This window comes from Mirounga leonina, unplaced genomic scaffold (assembly GCF_011800145.1).
Source record: "Mirounga leonina isolate KUSES-001 unplaced genomic scaffold, KU_Mleo_1.0 Mir_129, whole genome shotgun sequence".
In the NCBI taxonomy this organism is placed as follows: domain Eukaryota; kingdom Metazoa; phylum Chordata; class Mammalia; order Carnivora; family Phocidae; genus Mirounga; species Mirounga leonina.
This window is the reverse complement of record NW_023270323.1, coordinates 71,839,651-71,852,788: the sequence shown is the minus strand read 5'-3', so window position 1 is coordinate 71,852,788 and position 13,138 is coordinate 71,839,651. Positions and strand designations below refer to the sequence as shown.

Below are 13,138 nucleotides of genomic sequence, written 5' to 3'. Positions count from 1 at the left end.
TTGACCCTCCCCAAGAGACCTCTTATTATAGGCCTGCTTATTATAGCCTTCAGAACTTCAGCAAGTTTTGGCTAGCCTATTCTCCAAACAAAATGAAGACAGGGTCACTTACAGAAACTCTGGGAAAATCAAAAGCAGAGAGAACTTAGGGCAGGTGGAGGAGACAGCAGGTTAAGTAGGGGTTGAAACTGGCTGTGGGTTCAGCTATGGACGCTTTCCAGACTCTCAAACCAATCCCACGAGGAAAAAATAAAAGAGCGAGTGAGAGACAGAATCCTAGGCATTTGCTCCTGAATCAGTGGGATTCAGCTGTGACTTTTGCAAAGTCCCCTACATCACAGTTCCCTGAGCTGCGCAGATTTAAACACTTTCTGTCGGGTGGGCAGCCCGGCCGCTCTTTAGAGGGAGGAGGCATCCTTGGTCCAGGACTGAAAAAGTGGTTGGAAAACCAGCCCTAGACATTTTTACAGTACTGGATTCCCCAAAGCCGGACGGAAAGAGGCTCAGAGAAAACACGGCGTCCAGGAGGGCATATTAAACTAAAAGTTTATAAATTAAAGGAAAAAGAAAGATAAAGCGAACAGAGCTTCCAAACTTCACAAATCTTTTTAAAGTTAATATTCTAGTTGAGTGCACAGTGCCCTTAAGGAGGCAAAAAGCAACGAGGTTGACAGGATCATCTGTCTTAGGGGCAGGGGCAGGGATGGGAGAATCCTGGGTCAGAACGCAGGAGCCACGGAGAATGATCCGTAGAGACAGAGGGCCCGCGGCGCCGGAACTGTGGGGGACGCCCGGGAAAGGCTGGGCAGGGATATTCACATTGAATACAAAAATAACCGTTATTTGAATACAAACAACCGAAAAGTGCTACACGTTTTAACCTCCTTTACAAAAATAAAAAGAAATAAAAGAAAGTTTCTGCCAAAGGCCGCTGGGTTTGCTCTTTCCCGGTTTGGGGTTCCCAGGAAGCTCCCCAGTTGGAAGCGGCCCTGGACTTCGGAGAGGAAAGATTCGGGGGGAGGGGGCTCTGCCCTGCCCTGTGCTCAGAGGCTCCCTTCTTTACATTCAGCATCCAACAGGGCGTCCCCACCCCCGGCTCTGACACGGGGAGGGGTGGGGTCAGAGGGCCCCAAAAGCAAACCTTTCACGGTTCAAATCAACGCCCATCGCTCGGGGCTCCTTGGGGCTGTCAAGGTTCCGCACCCTTTTGTTACAAATGCAAGTTCCAAAAAAATAGATATGTAGATAAACATAGATTGGTAGCATGGATACCATGAACTATTGTGGCCTAGTGCACGAAGCTCCCAGCCGGCCTGAAATTCTGGGGATTCAGGCTACGTGGATCCAGGAGTTCTCTGCGCTCCAGGGAAACGCCGTCTCCTGGCAGATACAATCCAAATCCAACTTTGTTGTGATAATAAATAATGTCCAAGAGCTTCCAGGCAGGCAACTGGGGAGCAAGGCCCCTAGGCCATAGGGTGCCTCCATTCAAATGAGAAAAAGGCGCCCTCTCTGGACAGCCTCAGTCCCGCTGCCCGGGCGCGCTCTTGGATTTTGAGCCCGGGCTGGATTTCGTCCTCCACTCGCCCCCTCGGCGGGGCGCCCTCGTACGGAGCACAACCTGCACAGCGGTCTGCGGCCGTCCGGAGCTGGGGCGCGGGGATCGTCTGCTGCCTCGCCCCGCGCCGGCTCACTGGGTGCCCGCGGCGGCTGCACACGTGGACAGCGCCCAGCCGGGGAGGCAGTAGTAAGGGTAATAGTAGGGGGGCTGCAGTGGCAGCAGCGAGGGTGGCCGCAGCACCTCGCCGGGCAAGTACTGTCTCTGGTCGTCGCGCACCAGCACTTTCACCGCCACCTTCTTGGCGGCGGGCGCTGACGCCAGCAGGTCGGCGGCCATCTGCCGGCGTTTGGTCTTGTAGCGACGGTTCTGGAACCAGATCTTCACCTGCGTCTCGGTGAGCTTCAGCGACGCGGCCAGGTCGGCGCGCTCCGGCCCGGACAGGTAGCGCTGGTGGTTGAAGCGGCGCTCCAGCTCGAAGACCTGCGCGTGGGAGAAGGCGGCCCGCGAGCGTTTCTTGCGCGGCTTGGGCGCGGCGGGCTCCTCCTCCTCCTCCGCGCCGCCCGCCGGCGCGCCGCCGCCGCCGGTTCCGCTGCACAGCGCCGGCACGCGTGCACTTCCCGGGCCAACAGCGTCGTCTTCGGCCCTAGGGCTGCGGTCGCCTGCGGACCCCATTGGGACAGAAACAACAGACTGTCAGCGTCGCAGAGAAGCGAGGTCTGGCCTCAACTGCGGGGGTGGGGGTGGGGTACGGAAATACACTTCGATCCCAGCAGAGCGCTTGGGGAGGGTCTGCACATCAGTCTCGGAACCCCGTTCCACTAGCTTCTTGCATCTAGGCCTGCCCCGCTCGGGAAGGGGACTCGGCCGCTGTATCAATGCTGTGTGGCCAAGATCCAGCTCCCTGCCCTCACTGGGCCCCCGGCTCCCCTCAGTAATGTGGGGGCACCGGGCCTGAGCATCCTCACAAGCCTTCTCAGTTCTCAGCGCTGAGCCCTGGGGTTCTACATTGCTCCCTCCCTGGGTTTACCGGCCTCTGGCACACTCACACTCATACACGCTCATTGTCGCAGCACACACGTGTCGACTGCCTATAACGGGAAGGTGGGGGGCCGAATCCTCAGACAGATGGATTCGGAGTCTTACCCCCACTCCCCAACCACCCGGAATTGTGTGAGGTCTATGGCAATAGTCTGCTCCAAAGCCTTGGTGGGCTTCTCTCTCTCTCTCTTTGCAAGGAAATGAGAAGCGGGCTAAGGATTGAGGGTGAAGAGAGGGAGGTGCCCCTGCTTCGAGTCTTTGAACCCTGATCTGACGCCAGCTCCTCAGCCTCTTCCTGGATCTCCCCACAGGACCCTAGCAGAGAGGTTCAGAGCTCTGGGCTCTGGCAAATACTATTTACTTGTAGCCAGCGTGAGGCCTACAGCAGCGACCAGCCGACAGGGGGGTGGGCGTGGGGGTGGGGGTCTTTCCCACCCAGTGACCTGCCAGCCCTGGCAGAGGATGTTCCTCTCCCTGCTACTTGTGGGATGACCCACATCAAGCCCCTCTGCCTTCAGCCGGCTGCAGGGTGTGCCGCCAGGTCTTGGGTCCTCAGCCCATCCCAGCTCCCCTGACCCTGAGGTCTGGGAAAGCTAAATAAGCCCTCCCCCCAAAGCCCAGGCTTGGCAGATGCACGCCTCCCTACCACTTAGAGGTATCCCTCACCACCAATCCTTGAGCGGAGACCTCGGAGCCTTGGGACCTCGAAGCCTTGGGACCTCGAGCTGGGAGCGTTTCTGTTCTGTGGGCCAGGGGCCAGGGCACTGGCCACTCGAGGTCTCTGGGCCCCTGGCTCTTCCCTGTCGATGATTTGAGGGATTTGGACGCAGACAGGGCCGAAGCACCGGCGATGGACTTAAAGCCAGGGTGCAGTGGTTTTCTCTTAGCCCGGTCTAGGGCACAATTGCCCCAGGACGTCTCAGGCCTCACCCCAGGACGCAGGGTTCTGAGGAGTTTCCTGGTTCCCTCTCGGGCTCAGTTCCCGAAGGATTAGAGCCGCCTGCGCCAGCGCGAAGAGCTTAGGGTCCCGGCCAGCCACGGGGCCCCACGGCGCAGGGTACTCCCAGCAGGCCCCCCCCACTCGGCGTGTTTGCCCTCCTTGCCCAGCCCCTCAGCCCGGCCCCCTTCCCCGCCAAGCCTCGGCAGACCTGAGACGCTGGCCGACATCTCGCTGTCGCTCCGGCCTGCGGCTTCCTCCTCCAGGTCCTTGGCGGCGGGCAGCTCGCAGACCGGCTGGCCGAGGCCCAGCGTCCCCCTTGCACGGCCGGCCCCGCTGGCCCCCGGCGCGTCCGCACAGCGCCGCCCGCCCTCGTTCTCCTCGCTCAGCGCCGAGTCCGAGTCCCAACAAACCAGGCTCTCCGCGGTCCGCCCCGCAGCCGTTCTGGTCCCGGCAGGCGACGCCAGCAGAGAGTCCTCCGCGCCCCCCAGAGCGCCCGCGTCGGTCTCCCCGAAGAGTCGCCAGCAGCAGACAGCGGGCGCCTCAGACACTGCCACCGCCGTGCCCCCGGGTACCGGGCGCCCCTCTGGCGCGGGCAGCCCGCCGCGCTCTTCTTTCTTGTTGAGGATTGCCTGGATGGAGAAGGGCGTCAAGGTGTTGGCGCCGCGCACAGCCATCTGCGCCGTGGGCCAGGGCGGCCGACCGGCCGGGCGGCTGGGGCGCAGGGCAGCTCGGAGCTGGACGCAGCGCGCGGGCCGCCGCAGTGCGAGTGAGCCGGGCGCGCGAGGCCCCTGCAGCCCACTCCTGCGCGGCCCAGCAGCCCCCGCCCCCCTCTGGCCCGGGATCAGCGCCGACCCTCACCCGCACTTCCGAGGCCCAGCCCTCCCAGAGACCCCCTCCCCCGAATCCAGAGCCAGACGCTCTCCTTTCGCAGCTCAGCTGGATTATCTCATCGCCTCGCGCCCTTAGGGGCGGGCGGGGGTCTGCCCCCTCGGAGGATGTTGGGGGCGGATCGGCAGGGCCCCCACCGCGGCTGCAGTGCCCTCCTGAGCGCCTCCGGGGCGCACGGCCCGAGTCACTTTTTCTTTGCGCCTCGGTCTCTTCCCTGGCTGCCCGATTTCGCTCCCGGTTCTTCCTTTCCCTCCCAGTTGGTCCGGCTCTTCCGGAGCCCACCCCCAGCGGCGGCGGCGGCGGCGGCGGCGGCGACGGCGGCGACCTCTGGATTCCGAGAGGCGCGGGGCACCTTTTTACCCCCTGCTCTGGTTTTATCTGTTTCTTCTCTCTTTCCTTCCCCGGCGTTCCACCGTGTCCCCCCTCCCGCGCGGGTGTCATTCCTCACCCCTGAGTGACAGCTTCAGGCCACGCCCCTTCACTGGGTTGTCCGGGGGCCCTCCAGGCCGCCTATTGGCTGGTTCCAGCTGGGCGACGTTGACTTTAACAGACAAAACTGGGCACGTTGTGCGGAGAAAGTCAGGGTCTGACTTAACCCCTTTCCTCCCAAGCCTGGTCCTCGAAGCATCCTCCAGCAACCGGGAGGCTTACCCACCCACACGCGGTGTCCGAGAATTCGCGTTTCTTATCTCTGCAGATGTATCCACCCATTCCTGCGCTTTTGTGGAACACGATATTTAATAGTCGAGGCGAAATCTAAACGTGGGAGTGTGGGCAGGGGGGAAATCCAAGATAACGCAGTTCGGTAAATCGCGCAGTTTTCTGTTTTCTAGGAAGGCTCAAAGATAAGAACAAAATGCTTTTTTTTAACCTTTATAGTTTCGCGGCTTCCTCACTGCTAATTCTTTTCACTGATATAATCAATTAATTAAAATCACTAGAAATATTTTTTTTCCTTCGCCATATTCTATTTGATTCGATTCCTATGGAGGAATTAAAAAGAAAAAGATGGTACAGTTAGAGAACTAAAGGCAGGCGAGAAATGAGAAGTCGTCTTTGGGAGAGTTTCTGGAAATTGCGCGGTCATTTCCCTGGACGGTTAATACTGAATTTAATTGGAGTTTGTTAAATTTTACACCAGAAAGAAGGGGAAAAGATATTTCAATTTGCTCTTTAAATATTCTGTTACTTGTGAGTGGAATCAGATTAGAAAAGATAGTGTTTGTTTAAAGGACTATATGGGAATTACCGTAGTCATGCTCCTGAACTGACGACATTAAATTCTCTTAAAAAATAAGTGATGGATTGTTTTATGTAATAGAAGGAACCAAGCTAGGAAACACAAATATTGTGGTATGAAAACATTTGTTACTTATTTATGTTATTTATTTTTAAATAAAAAATTTGCTCAAGTAACATACTTTACTGTCTTCCATAATTCTTACCAAAGGTTTAGCTTAACACCAAAGACACAACCTGAACCATTAAGTAAGTTTAAAGAACTGTGATTTTAGTTTAGTAAATTGGTGTTTTTGGTGTCACTAAAATAAACAGCATTTTCCCCTGTTGCTTTCTTTTTGGTGGTTCTTGTTGTGCACCGCAGTACGAAATACACACACTTTTCATAGTTTTCAGCTCAGTATGTGTGTGGGAAAGGGCTTTGCAGCATGTGTACTTTCCAGCATTTTAGCTACATGATGCTTTTTTGCATCCCCAATACACTACAGTGCAGATTCGGTAATGAGCTTGGGTTAAAAATTCGCACTTGAAGAGATCATTGCCGTTTATAGCTCTTTAGGGTTACATCACTTTTGAGGGAAAGGTGCTTAAATTTGGTGTCAGTATCCGGCAAAGATAAGACACGGAGGCTCTTCAGGCCGGGAGGGAAACAGAATACTCCTGAGTTTCAAGAGAAAGCGTGTCTTTCCTTCCTCCCGATGACCTATATTTACTCTTTAAATTTCCTCCCTCCCCCACCATCCTGTTATTCTCTGGGGAGCGCGTCCAGAAGGAGATTGACACAAGCGCCCCAAAGGTGAGAGATGGGCAGGTGTGAACTGTGTGTCTCAGACAGCTATGCCTTTGTGGGGTGAGGGCTTGGTGTGGACAAATAATAGAGTGAGTTCCGCACACACAGGCAACGGAGATGTTCTGGCGGTTGAATGACCTCGCATGAGAGTAAGTTGGGGGCTATACAAAGACTTACTTGAAAATAGTAACTACTCTTTAGTTGCCCAACCCCAAAGTATACTTTTTAAAAAGAAACCCGAATCACAGTAGGATATGCCCTTTGCCACAGGCTTCGGCAGAAGTTGTCAAAGCATTAAAGATGCAGTTCCGAGGTTCTGAGCTGTCCGTTTCCTGTGCCCAGAGTGCAAGAGAGTCTTCAGCAGGCACAAAGTGGGAGACCCGTGTCATCTCTGGGCAACCGCAGCGGCTGTCGACCCGTCGGTCGGATGAGAGGCTGCAGGCAGGGCCAGGAGGTGTGTAAGTACCCTGGTCTGGAACTCCGGCTAGAAGCTGCTAGTAAGGGGCTGGGTGGGGATGAAAAGGCTTTGGGGGACGGTGAGCAGAGGTGGTCGTAGGCAGAGATCGGCCCGGACACGCGCAGAATCAAGGCCGGGGAGTTGGGATGTGTGGCGAGGGCTTGGCTGGTCAGCGCGGGCTGGAGGGCCGGGGGCCGGCGGGGAAGGGGCGCGTCCGCGCGGGCGCAGCAGGGCCCGGCTCGCAGCCCACCGAGGGCCATCTACCCCCGGCGTGGCCGCGAGCTCCTGGAACCCCGCGGCTGCTTGCCCGCGCCTGACCTTCCGTCGGCGCCGCGCTTCGGCCTGGGCCCGCCCCGGGAATCGGCGGAGCCGGGGAGCCCCGGCAGCCGGCTAGCCTTCGAGGAGGCGGCCGGGGAGCTCCGCGCCCGAGCCTTCCTCCTCGGCCCCTCGGCCCGCTCTTTCCTAGTCTTCTCCGTCTCCTCCCTTCCTCTCGCCTCCCACGCCTCTCTCTCCTTTCTCCTCCGCAGTTCGGTTCCTGCGCGCCCCTGGCGTGCGGCGCCCTCCCGCCCCGGGAACAGCCCCGGGCCGAAGCGCTGCGGGGCGGCGAAGCTTGGGGCGCAGGATGGGAGGGCGGTGGGAGGGACCAGGGGGCCAGGAGGGGGAAAACCCCGGCCCTCCGGCGCGCGCCAAAAGCTGCTGCGCACGCGCCCGCGCCCTCCACCTGCGCCCTCGGCGGGCCTGGGTCTCCCGGCCGAGGGGCGGGTTGGGGGGGAGGCCGCCTTCTGTGCTGGGAGAGACCCCAGGGAGTGAGAGGCCACTCCGCAGCGGCTGTGCAGTGGAAGGCCACGCGGGACTTGGCCCTCAGACGCCGATGACCTTGACTGAAGTCACCTGCTTTCTCAAGGTCAAGTTTCGCAGTCCTTTAAAAGGAGGGCTTGTATCTGGTGTCCTCCGAGACGCTGCTGAACAGCGCTCACTGGCGCGCGGGCGGGAGGAGGGAGGCAGTGCGGGCTCGCCAGAGCCAGGTCTAGGTAGAGGCCGCGCCCGGGACTGACTGTCTGTCCCCATCCGCAGGCTCCTGAGGGCACTCCCAGCATCCGCAGCACCCCAGACTTCAAGCTACATGCCACTTCCCCGCCAGCAGACAGCGGCTCATGGGTTCCTAAGTCATCCGTTTCCCGACCCCCACCAGGGTTTTTCATGAAATGGTCCAGGTGTATCAGACGGAAGAGAAGGATTATTACGGGCCAAGGAGGTTTTGTATTTAAACAAATGTTGTTTACCAACAATGTGCCAGGAGCCACAGCCTATTGTTTTATTTAATCTACACAACCCTTGGGGTGTGGTTAGTAGAAAACATGATTATCCCCATTTTATAGATGAGCAAACTGAGACTCACGGAGTTTAAATGACCTGACCATCAGTAAGTGGCTAAATCTGGATTTAAATCTGACTTTGGCTAATGCCAGTCTAGTTGGGTTTTCTACTCTAATCGGTTTTTTCTCAAACTTCTTCACATTTATTCTTGTTAAACGTTTCCCATAGTCTTCCATACCCATTTCTATCTACTCATTCATCAGAAAAGGAGCTCGGAACTTAAAGAAATCAAAGAAAAGATCCAGGCAGGCAAATATGACGATTTTTTTCTGTTCCAAGCATTTGAAAATAAAGGACTCTAAGGCCTGCAGAACTGAACCCAAACCTTGTTACATACAAAGAAAGAAACACCATTATTATTATTATTATTTTTTAAAGATTTTATTTATTTATTTGACAGATACATAGCTAGAGGGAACACAAGCAGGGGGAGTGGGAGAGGGAGAAGCAGGTTTCCTGCTGAGCAGGGAGCCGGATGCGGGGCTCGATCCCAGGACCCTGGGATCATGACCTGAGCCGAAGGCAGACACTTAACGACTGAGCCACCGAGGCGCCCCAACACCATTATTATTTTAATCAATAAACTAAACCGTGTGTAGAGGGAGACAGACAGCCAGGTGATGGAAGTTAGTTGGGTTCAGAAATATGGGGACCTGAGTTTGCTCAAGGCTCTAAAATGCAGATACGACCTCACGGAAGACACTTTGGAGCTTCGTTTTCTTACCTGTAAAAGGCCAGGAATGAAGATCACCTCTCAGGTTTAAAAAAGGAATTGAACGGAGTCCTGAACCCGCCTGGGTACAGTGGAGGACGAGCGCCACCTAGCGGGCACCCCTGAGGGATGTGTGGCGTTCCCATCTAGAGAAGAACCGTGAAAAGCAGCTTAGGCAGAAAGAACACGTTGGTTTCACAAAACGAAATGTTTTTACTCCTAGTTCTATATTTCCACAGTCTCACGTTGTCAGTGATGTAATAGCGGAGGTGATCCATTTAAAAAACTCACGCAGACGCAGTCCGGACCCCCACTGGAGACTCCCCGCACTCAAGGCCAAGGGAAGATGGGAGCCCCCTCGGACATGTAGGGACCAGTTTTAGAATCGAAGTGGTTGCAGTGGGGAGAGCCCAGAGACCTCCTGACCTAACAGCTCCTCGATTCCTGTATGCTGGCTCTGTAGCAAGCTGAGTGCTCCACCAGGCTCCTGATGGGTGGTGATTTAGGGAACGTGCTGTCTGTGTGTTTACTGGGGTGGTAGGAAGATTTTTTTGTTTCTTCAGAAACTAATTTATTTATGAGACTAATAGGGGTATTTCATCGCAAACATCAGGAAGTTCAGGCATTACAAACAAACCCATTTGTCCCTCAGGTTTTATTTTCTCATTTGGGTTGTCTATTGGACAGTGGGCAGGTGATGGTGCTAACTGAGGGGAGGGTGGGTAAGTCTGAGAAGCAGGTTTGAGTAGATAAAGAGGAAGATGTTATGCGCTGTTCCTTGTGTCGAGTGTGAGATGCTTATAAAATACAAGCGCAGTCTTCTGATTTTATCCTATTCCTGTCTCTAAGTAACTGTCCTGGGGGCCCTCAAAGCGTTATGCCAGTTTCTCCTTGCAAAAACTTCCAACTTACTTCCCTTTCTCTAGTTTCTTCCCTTCATTCATTTCCTATTCACCGAATATTCCCTGAGCGCTTACAGTGTTTCAGGTGTGGTTCTAGGCTCTGGAGTTGAAGGCGCCGTAAGGCACTGCTCCCCATAGGCTAACATTCTAGTGGAGGAATGCCATCCAGAAACAAATGTCTAATTAAAGCAGTGAAACAAACATCAGATGGTGTTAGTGCTGTGAAGAGAAAGAAGCAGAGTGATGTGGCAGAGGGTGATCTGGGGCTGCTTTAGATGGAGTGGGATTCGAAGCAGAAAGAGATACGGAGGATAAGATTTTCCAAGGGAAAAAGTAGTGCACAGGGCATATGGTGGGGAGAGTCTGTGTGCTTGGGGCTGGGGAACAGGACACTCCTGTGGCCAGAGTGAAGTGGGAGGGGCAGCGTGGTCAGGGACGAGGCAGCATGCACGGGGCTTTATAAACCACAGTCAGGGGCGTGAACTTTATTCTAAGTATGATGGGAAGCCACAGGACGATGATAAGCACAGAGCCGACTGAATATGAGTTTCATCTGGCTGTTCTGCAACAAAAAGATTCTGGCGGTGACAAGTGGGGAATCGGGGAGACCCACTACAAGCTTGTGAGTCCCAGAGAGATAGTGGCTTGGGTTAGGTGGTCCTGGAGATGGAAGGGATAGGCAGATTTGGCATCTATGTTGGTAGTGTTCTTTTTTTTTTTTTAAGATTTTATATTATTTATTTTTTAAGGATTTATTTTAGAGAGAGAGAGAGAGAGGGGGAAGGGGCAGAGGGAGAAGGAGAGAGAATTTCAAGCAGATGCCTTGCTGAACTCAGAGTCTGAGGTGGGGTTTGGTCTCACAACCCTGAGATCATGACCCGAGCGGAAACCAAGAGTTGGTCATTTAGGTGACTGAGCCACCCAAGTGCCCCTTAAAGATTTCATTTTTAAGTAACCTCTACACCCAACATGAGACTCAAACTTACAACAGGGAGATCAAGAATTGCATACTCCACTGACTGAGCCAGCCAGGGGCCCCAGGAGTGGTTTTTAAAAAATAATTTCTTTTAAAAAATCGTGGTAAAATGTACATAACATAAAATTTACCACTTTACCCATTTTTAAGTATGCAGTTCATTGGCATTAAGTACATTCACATTGCTGGGCAACCATCCCGGCCATCCATTGCCAGAACATTTTCTTCTTGCAAAACTGAAACTCATAGAACTGTACTCATGAAACAAGCCCCCATTCCTTGGCAGCCTCCATTCTAGTTTTTGTCTCTATGCATTTGACTACTCTAAGTTTTGCATGTAAATGAAATCACTCTGTATTTGTCCTTTGGCGACTGGCTTATTTCACTTAGCATCATGTCCTCATGTTTCATCCATGTTGTAGCATATGTCAGAATTTCCTTTCTATGTTAGGACTGAATAATATCCCATTGTATGTGTATATACTACATATTAAACAATTCATTCATCCAGCAATGGACACTTGGTTGCTTATATACATTTTCACTATTGTGAATACTGCTGTTGTAAACATGGGTGTACGAACATCTTTTCAAGACCCTGGTTTCTGGGGCGCCTGGGTGGCTCAGTCATTAAGAGTCTGCCTTCGGCTCGGGTCATGATCCCAGAGTCCTGGGATCGAGCCCCACATCGGGCTCCCTGCTCAGCAGGAAGCCTGCTTCTCCCTCTCCCTCTCCGCCTGCTCGTGTTCCCTCTCTCGCTGTCTGTCTCTGTCAAATAAATAAATAAAATCTTAAAAAAAAAAAAAAGACCCTGGTTTCAGTTCTTTTGGGTGTGTACCCAGAAAAGAAATTGCTGGATCACATGGTAATTTACGTTTACTTTTTTGAGGAATCCCAATATTATTTTGCATAATGGCTGCACCATTTTACGTTCCCATCTACGGTGAGCAAGGGTTCCAACTTCTCCACAGTCTTGCCAACACTTATTATTTTTTGTTGTGTTGTGTTTTTGACAGTAACCATGCTAATGGGTATGAAGTGATATTTCACTGTGGTTTTGGTTCTCGTTTCCCCAGTGATCAGTGATGTTGAGCTTGTTTTCATGTGCTTATTAACCATCTTAGTATCTTTGGAGACAGTTTAGTTCATGTTATCGGAGTGGTTGTTTTTGTGGTAGTGGTGGCTGAGTTTTAGTCCTCTGCGTATTTTCGATATTGATCTCTTATCAGATATATAATTTGGAAATATTTCTACCATTCTGTGGACTGTCTGGCAGTATTCTTTTTTTTTTTTTTTTAAAGATTTTATTTAATTGACAGAGAGAGACACACACAGCGAGAGAGGGAACATAAGCAGGGGGAGTGGGAGAGGGAGAAGCAGACTCCCCGCTGAGCAGGGAGCCCGATGCGGGGCTCGATCCCAGGACCCTGGGATCATGACCTGAGCTGAAGGCAGCCGCGTAACCGACTGAGCCACCCAGGCGCCCCTGTCTGGCAGTATTCTTAAAGCATGCAGTCAATCGGATAGGGAGGCGAGGGAAAGGGTGACCCAAACTACCTCCTGGACTTGGGCTCAGTGACTAGGGCTGCTGCTTACCTAGGCGGGACAGACTTCAGAGACTCGGTGGGGGCGAGGGTGGGAGGAAAGCGTTCCGCTGGGACGTATTATGTCTGAGGCGCTTCGTAGGCATCCACGTGGAGGCACAAAGGCAGCCAGTGAATATAACATTTCAAGAAGAGGTCAGTCAGTACCAGAAACAGAAAGTTGAGTATTTTCAGACAGTAGGTAGCATGGATAGAACTGGATGAGGTCACCTAGGAAATGATTGTAGACCGATGAGAGAGAACTCCAACGTGGGTTCTCCAACAGGTTCAGCAGTGGAGGGAGACCCACCAAAAGAGACTGAGAAAGAGCCACCAGCGCAGTAGAAAGATCCAGGAGAGTTCGGTATTTGAGGAAGCCAAGAGAAGATTGTGTTGGCACAATGAGGGAGATTGACTATGTAGTATGCTGCATTCAAGTAGCATGAGACAGAGATATGGCCATTGGGTTTGGCGAATGGAAGTCATTGGCCACCTTGATAGGCACTGTCTTGCAGGGTGTTGGGAATGAGTTGAAAGAAGACTAGATTGGAATGAGTTCAGGAGAGGAAGAGTGAAGAAAGTGGATACAGACAACGTTTTAAAGAAGTTTGACCATGAAGGGGAACAGAGCAGTGAGATGGGAATGGAGGGGATCCTGCATCTGGAGTGTCAGTT

At 53.4% G+C, this 13,138-nt stretch overlaps 1 protein-coding gene across 1 annotated transcript; it reads right to left on the bottom strand.

Moving 5' to 3' along the window:
• Positions 1-1,690: 1,690 nt before the first annotated feature.
• Positions 1,691-4,213, bottom strand: NKX3-2 (NK3 homeobox 2). Its single transcript, XM_035004432.1, has 2 exons — positions 3,748-4,213; positions 1,691-2,220 (listed from the first exon to the last, which is right to left on the bottom strand). Exons 1-2 carry the CDS (start codon positions 4,211-4,213, stop codon positions 1,691-1,693), a joined length of 996 nt encoding a protein of 331 aa, XP_034860323.1.
• Positions 4,214-13,138: the final 8,925 nt, after the last annotated feature.